The 7,545-nt window shown below is 38.8% G+C and overlaps 1 protein-coding gene across 1 annotated transcript; it reads right to left on the bottom strand.

Moving 5' to 3' along the window:
• Positions 1 to 761: 761 nt before the first annotated feature.
• Positions 762 to 4,914, bottom strand: LOC106869151 (uncharacterized). The gene is made up of 2 exons (XM_014914756.2): positions 3,574 to 4,914; positions 762 to 3,079 (listed from the first exon to the last, which is right to left on the bottom strand). The coding sequence occupies exon 2, from the start codon at positions 3,074 to 3,076 to the stop codon at positions 1,403 to 1,405; it is 1,674 nt and encodes a 557-aa protein (XP_014770242.1). The 5' UTR covers positions 3,077 to 3,079; positions 3,574 to 4,914; the 3' UTR covers positions 762 to 1,402.
• Positions 4,915 to 7,545: the final 2,631 nt, after the last annotated feature.

Below are 7,545 nucleotides of genomic sequence, written 5' to 3'. Positions count from 1 at the left end.
ACTGTACTCGCGTAACAGTGTCCTCTCAATGGCACAATGAGCAGCGGCCACGAGAGCCTAGTTTTTGATCTATACATAATGTGGCTTGCAATTAATAAATACTATAAGGCCCAGTGAATTGATATGCCCGGGAGCCTCACGGGTGTAGGGGACCAATTCTAATATATGGATGTTGCAGCTTGCTGTTGTGGCCCAATGCATTGATTTTCCCGGGAGCCTGATGGGCTTAGGGGCCCAAATCTGATATATGTATATTGTGGCTTGATGCCAATAAATAGATACTATAGGGCCCAATTCATTGGTTTTCCCGGGAGCCTCGCGGGTTTAGGGGCCTAAATCTGATCCCGGTGAAGCCGTCGCAAGGAAGGCCTCGAAACGGTGCGCATTATCTCTCGATGAACCCTGAAACCTTCTGGTATCCCTTATGCGGAGTTTCTAAGTATCACGAAATTACATCGTACAAGTTTAAGTCATTTAACGATGTTGCAAGAACATTGTCGGAGAAACTTTGAGAGAAAAGATTCAACGATTCGGTGCCCTTTCGAAAACCAATTTTGCTGTTGATTATGAGACAAGATTTTATAGAACTTTGGCTGTTTGGTTTGCTGTTGTTTAACCTTAGATCAGCTTTGATTACGTAGATCTATGACAAAAGGCGTCCTCCTGGTCGTGACATTTTAGAACCGTTTAGGATTACATTGTGCAAATTCGTCGAGAACGTTCGATCAGTTTTAGAATGCAATAAAATGAACAAAGAATCATTCATGTGTAAAAACAAATTCAACATTTTATGTTTTAATGAAAGACGAACTTTAGCAGGAAGAATGAAGGTGAATTTTGGCGAGAAATAGTAAATTTCCTGATTCATAAATAAGTCTATTTTCGCGAAAAATTGAATGTGACTTTAGGCTGAGTTGATAATTCTATCATCAAATTTTGACTATCAATAAATTTCTTCCGTTTGTAGAGGACGGCAAGGAAAGGAAAAGGGTACTTCTTATTTGGTACTGTTGCCGTTCGTACTTCATGAAATGAATGTAAATGTAAGTTAATTTAAATGAACTTTAATGTGATTTAATTGAAATAAATGTTACACGTCTTGAATTACTTTAACCCGGCTTTGACCGCACGCTGGCATAATTGACTTCGTTGAAAACAGCTACAAATACTGCAAAGCTAAGAAATGATTCGTTGGATTTGAAATAAATACCGAGTGCCTCTGTGTATTATTCCGTTGGTTATTTATCTATTTTATCATAGTATGAGTGGCAAGACGTGATCCATAGCTGAATTTAAACATGAAAACACCGGACATGACAAGGCTGATGTTTGTTTGTTTGTTTGTTTATGTACAGGGTATCATTTTTACACTTCCGAAGTACATACACGTGGTGTTTGACAATTAAATTTGGAAAACTTGTATGAAAGACTGTTGACGTGTAAAGTTCGAAACAGCAATCGTCCTTTTTGGACCGATGCTAATGGCTTTCGGTCGAATGAGGTTCCGTTCTTTGGGTACAAGCACTCCGCTGAGCGTGCCACTGAAAGTTAAACGCAGTATACGTGACTGACCCATTTCTGACAGATAGATGAAACGTTCGTCCACACAGACTCCCGCCGGTCCGTCAAGAGGATACTTTCCAATGTATTTGACAGTGAATTTATAACTACCATCCAGGCCATAGCAAATGATGCAATCGTTAAGATGGTCAGATATTACTATGTCACCGGCTGGTGTTATAGTCACATAGCACACGCTGTTGGCAATTTCTCCGAGAATATCTGGTTCAATAGTACGTATGAGAGTCAAAGAATTGTTATTTACCCGAACGATATCGACTTTCGATGTAAGACAGTGAGTACATACCAGATGACCGTTGTCCACTTTAGTAAGGCAATAGTAAGACCATTTTGTCACTATGTAATGACTCACTGACATAGGGCATAGGTGTTTTATAAAGCAGATCTTTCGTACATTTGGCAAGCTAACCACAAACATGTCATCATCCCATATGCATACGCCGAACGGCCAATATTCCAGAATGCATTCGCTAATCAAATGGCCGGAACAAGAGAACAGTTTCAGTTTATTGTTAAAGCTATCTGTTAGGACAATGCAACCATCATTGAATACAACCATATCGTTGAGATATTTCTTAGAAACCCTTTCGTCTTCTGTATTTGTAGAAAATTTGAAAATTCGTTGAGGTTTCAGGTACGTAACTAAAGATAATAATTGTTCTTTAATAGTCTCTTTTGACATATTGCAATATACTTCGGATGGGCATAATTTCGATACAAGTTCCAATAGAAGTAAATCGAAAACTTTCGATTTCTTTTGACTCAGTTGGTAAACACTAGAATCACTCATTATATTTTCAATTTCTTGTAAAACTGTCTTTAAGTCTCTGGAAACATTACACTTCGAATATCTATTAAAAAATATTTCTTTGTTTTCCTGACCTTCGAGCGAATTGTCGACCAGGTCCATCTGTTCTGAGATATACTTCAGTTCTCGATTACACCTGAGTTCCAAATCTTTAGCTGATTTGGTATTGTCCGAATCATTTCTGATAACCTGCAGTAGCTGTTGCTTTTTCGATTCAATCGCCTTCACGATCATATCGAAAATATCATCATATGCTTTTAACACATCATCTTTTTGCTTATCTTTCAACTGTTTGATATCGCTTATGTTCAGCATGCATTTCACGATACGCGATTTAAAGTCTTCTAAATCGATTTTGTGAGATAAAAGTTCTTTATGTATTTCACTTGCAGCAACATCGATCGGCAGCAAATATTTAGTGCATGTTGAGTGCAATTGTGACGAACATGTTTTGCAACATAAGGTCTTGCAACGGGTACAGAATTCAGAAAACTCCTTGCTGTGTCCCAAACAAACTAATTTGTTGTCGACTATTTCATACTCATCCCGGTCCTTGTCGTCAATAATAGATTTCTTAGGTGTGTGGATGCATGCACAGGACGGACAGGCTGCAGAATGAGTTTTGTGACCGCAAACAAAACATTTTAAGGAGGTAGAAGACGGCAGCGATGAAGAAGACATTGTCATGTACTGTAGAATGGAAAAAAGAAAGAATTGGAAGAATTGGAAGACAAATAACACACACAATGTCGATCGAAAGGTAGTGTGTGTGCGTGCGTGTGTGTAAAAGGAATGAGTGCGTGTGTGAGAGTGAAGGGAGAGAGAGAGAGAGAGAGAGAGAGAGAGAGAGAAAGAAGCAGGACAACAATCAGAGTTGATTCGATAAATTGATAGAAAGGATAATGTGTGTGTGTGTGTGTGTACAAATTATAAGTGTGTGTTATGGGTAAAGGTTTTGATAGACGACAGACATACAGACAAACAGAGCAAGAGAGAGAGAGAGAGAGAGAGAGAGAGAGAGAAAGGAAGGAAGAAATAGACAGGCAAACAGATTGACAGACTTAGAGAGAGAGAGAGAGAGAGAGAGAGATCGACAGACAGACAGACAGAAGACAGACAGACAGACAGACTGCCTGACTACGACAGAGAATCATAATAATAGAAAAAAAAACCTGACAACTTGCCTTTGAAAACAGCTTCTCCAGGTAAATCAATGGTTTGTTGATATTTCCAGTTTTGTGGCGTTTTACAAATCAAATAACTTTCCTCTCAGTTAGACATTTCCGTGGAGGACATTCTGTTTGTCTTTAGTTCGTTTTCCACTAAAGTTTCCCCTCAGAACTTTTTCATTTAACATTTTCCACTTTCTCTGTTGCTCAATCTCATTGCCTTCCTTACACAAATGCAACCACTCTCTCTCTCTCTTTCTTAATCACTCTCTCATTCAGTCTTTTCTTCTCTCTCCCTCTCTTTTCATACATACACACACACTTCTGTCTCCCTCCTGGTCTCTCTCTCTCTTCCTCTTACTCCCCCTTCGTCTTAGTCTATTTGCTCTTATCAATCACTCACTACCACACGTGCGCACACGCAGACACACAAACATGTTTTCACTCACTCTTTTTCCTTATCTCTCTTTCGCGTGAACTCACTCACTCCTTCACTCTCTCTCCCTCTCTTAATCTAAGCTTCTATCTTATCACTTCTATACTCCTACTCATTCATTCTTCCTCTTCTCCTCATTCCCTCACTCACAATCGCTTACATTTCACTCTCTATCAAACACATGTATTTCCCTCTCACCATTTCTCCTTCAGATTCCTTTTAAACTATATTTCGTCCTTTAAACTTCATTCCATCTTATTCTCTGCCTATTCCTTTTTTCTCCCTCCCTCTTTTTCTCTTACGCTATCTTTTTCGATTTCTTTATTTTCTTACACTTTCTCTTTCTTCTCCGCCACATATTCAATGTTCCTTCTCTCCGTTCTCCTCACTACTTTTGTTTCCTTCTCTCTCTCTCTCTCTTTCCCTCTCTATCCTGCTTTCAATTTCTATTCTCTTACTTGCTTTTCTCTCGCTAGATCTTTATTCCATTTCCAAGATTTCTCTACACGTATATCTTCTCTTCACCCCTTTCTCTTTCTTTCTTCGTCCCTCTCTCTCTATCTCTCTCTTTCTCCTCTCTCTAGCCTTTTCTCTCTCATTCTTATCGCTGTCTCTTCTTCCTACTTTCCGCATTTATTTAACTCCACGTAAAACCCTATTACACAAACAACGAGAAAGCCCCCAGATGGTCGTTAAAAACACTAGAAATAGAAGTCAAACATCACATAACTAACGTGTCACCTTCTTTGAAACGGAAAACTACGTGGAAGTTAACAATGTTTCATAAATTAAGCATTTAACCTGAGATAGAAATGTCTGCAACACCTACGATATTGGTGAGGTCCGATCCGCGGCCACGAAATCAGTAACAAGTTCTCTTATTATTACTGCCAACTCGCTTGCTGATGAAATCTCGTATGATCTTGTGTCAACGTAACCCGACTGCGATTCTCAAATTACGAATATTAAAATGTTGAATATATTTTGTATTGCTATCAGTTTTCATCTACCCCCATTTCATTCACAACGCTTTCAGTCGACCCACATTATTCTCGGCTGTCTATTGTTAATCCGAGAGTCTTGATTAGCGCGAACTAAGAGTAACTTCGGTTCTATCTTTTACTTGTGACGGTCATTGGACTGCAGCCATACTGGAGCGATGCCTTGAAGAAATTAGTCGAACTAATCGACACCAATGTTTATTATAGTATCGGTCTCTTGGCCGAACCACTAAGTTACGAGGATGCGAACGAACCAACACCGGTTGTAAAGCGGTGGAAGGGGACAAAGACGCGCGCACACACACGTGTATATGTACGTATGTACGATGGGCTTCAATGAAGTTTCCGTTTACTACATTTACTCAGGTGTTGCTTGGCCCCACTAGCGTAGCTAGAGTGTGCGTGGCCCTTCCGTTTTCCGCCCCAGGACTCCACAAAAAACACATAATGCCTACTGCAATAGCCTACAACAGGATGAAAAGTGCCACCTGAGGCGGACCCACCACCACCACCACCACCAGCTACGCTAGTGGTTAACCTGCAGCTATAATAGAAGACACTCGGTCAAAGTGCAGCGCAGTTGAACCTGAAATCGTAGGATTGCAAAGCGAGCTTTTTTAACCACACAGCCATGCTCACTTATATAATAAAATATTACCCTTTTTTTTTCCTTTCCTTATTGAATACATACTTACAAAAATACCCTGTTGTTGAGGTTGAAATTCCAATGAAGGAACATTGGATCTAGGTTAGAAACCGACCCTTTCTCTATTGGCAAGAAATCTTGATATAAACTGAATGATGACATACATAGAACTGCTTCAAAACCTGCTTTTATATCCAGATCATAAATTCACATCTATACCAAAAATAACTGGGACACGTGGCTTTCTGAATGAATGCTTATCTCACAGTCTAGATTAGCTTGGATCTTCGGGAAAACAATCAACCGACTCGCACATTACAAATACAACCTGTAAGTGGAACAGTAAAAATATGCAAGACTTTTCTCAAGTTTAATGTGTGACATTGTCTTTATTATCTACATTCCAAAAACGAAGCTTTGTATCTTTGTATCAATGGGGTTTCTCATTTACAACAAAGTGGATTGGAATAACGTGAAATGAAGAATTCAAGAACACAACGCACTGCCCCGACCGGTAATCGAAACCACATTTTTGGGATCGTGAGTGCAATACCCTACCCACTATCATGTACTTGCACAAAAGCTATCAATTCCTATTATATTACAATTCACCTCTTTTACCAAGTGTGTCTCAGTGGAGAGTATAGCTAACCTAAATAATCTATCACGACCGATTGTTGAACGATTGTAAGCGCGTGAGTTGACTAAACGATTATTCCTCAGCGGTGCTAGTGATGTGAAACATTTCAAAAATGTGGCACAAAATGGACAAATTAGGATAAATGGAACACCTGCAATTGGTAATCATGAATTTAAATACTCTGCTGATGGTCAGTTGTTCAACATTTGTATTTACCATACTTGTGGTACGTATCTTCGAATGAAAGAAATTCGTACAGCTTTAGACTGGAGCTGACATTTGAGAATGAGTCAAAATGGTTTTGTTCACATCGTATCTGTTGTTAAAATATTTTGGATCTAAAACTCTGCGTTCGGAAGCTACAGTTTTTTGGTTATTGTTCTTTAAAACGTTCGGATATTTTAGCTCTTCTGTTTTGAACAATAGAATCAGTGCGTGTGTTTATTATTGGCATAGTGACCCTCCCGAGATACACCACAATTTCTATTGTAAGTTGTACAACAGAAAATACAAAACAATGTTTCGTGCTCACAAGAAACAATTTTTTAAAAATTACTCGAACATTTGCGTAATCCTTCCTTTGCGTGAGAAGAATAATGACCATCCTGAAGACTAAGAGACTTGGCATAACTTTGTATTGAGCATATAAAAAGGAATAAACAAACAATGCAAATAACTAAACGAAAAGTAAGCAACAACAACAACAATATAAGCGACAGGTAATGAAAGGCTTAAAAGCTTTGGTCACAGTTTTTGCAACTTAAATCTTGACAACATAATTCACAAGATTATTAATTTCGATGAGATTACAATTTTAATCCTGTTTCTCTGCTTAACGGAATTGATTATGTCAAGCTAGATATACAGTATACTGTCCGTTTATCTATCTGTCTGTCTGTCTTGTTACTTTTTTTTTTCCTTTCCGAGATTACCGTGGTTCTTTTTCGCAGGTTTTTCTTTCCATGGATAAACCTAGTCAATGTTATATTTACTCCCCATTTTGAGAACTCTAATTGTTAAAAACAACACTTTTATTTCCTTGTGCACACATCCCAAAATGTTTTCGATCCCTTTTGATCGTTTTCGAAAAGAAAAAATTCTACACTGTATTGTCCCCTCTGTGTTTGGCTCTGCGTGCCTAATAAAGAAATTTATGTGTCTGTCTACCTTTTCATGCCCATCTATCTATCTGCCGTCAGGGACCAAACTTGTACGACTTCAATTTCACGAAGGCGTTCTATAGGGGATTAGTGGGGTAGGGGGG

The sequence above is a fragment of the Octopus bimaculoides genome, chromosome 9 (assembly GCF_001194135.2).
Source record: "Octopus bimaculoides isolate UCB-OBI-ISO-001 chromosome 9, ASM119413v2, whole genome shotgun sequence".
NCBI classification, from domain to species: Eukaryota; Metazoa; Mollusca; class Cephalopoda; order Octopoda; family Octopodidae; genus Octopus; species Octopus bimaculoides.
This window is presented reverse-complemented; position numbering and strand designations above follow the sequence as displayed.

What these genes read in the sequence shown, in the direction of transcription:
- LOC106869151 (XM_014914756.2), bottom strand. Translation starts at nt 3,076, where the DNA reads ATGACAATGTCTTCTTCATCGCTGCCGTCTTCTACCTCCTTAAAATGT.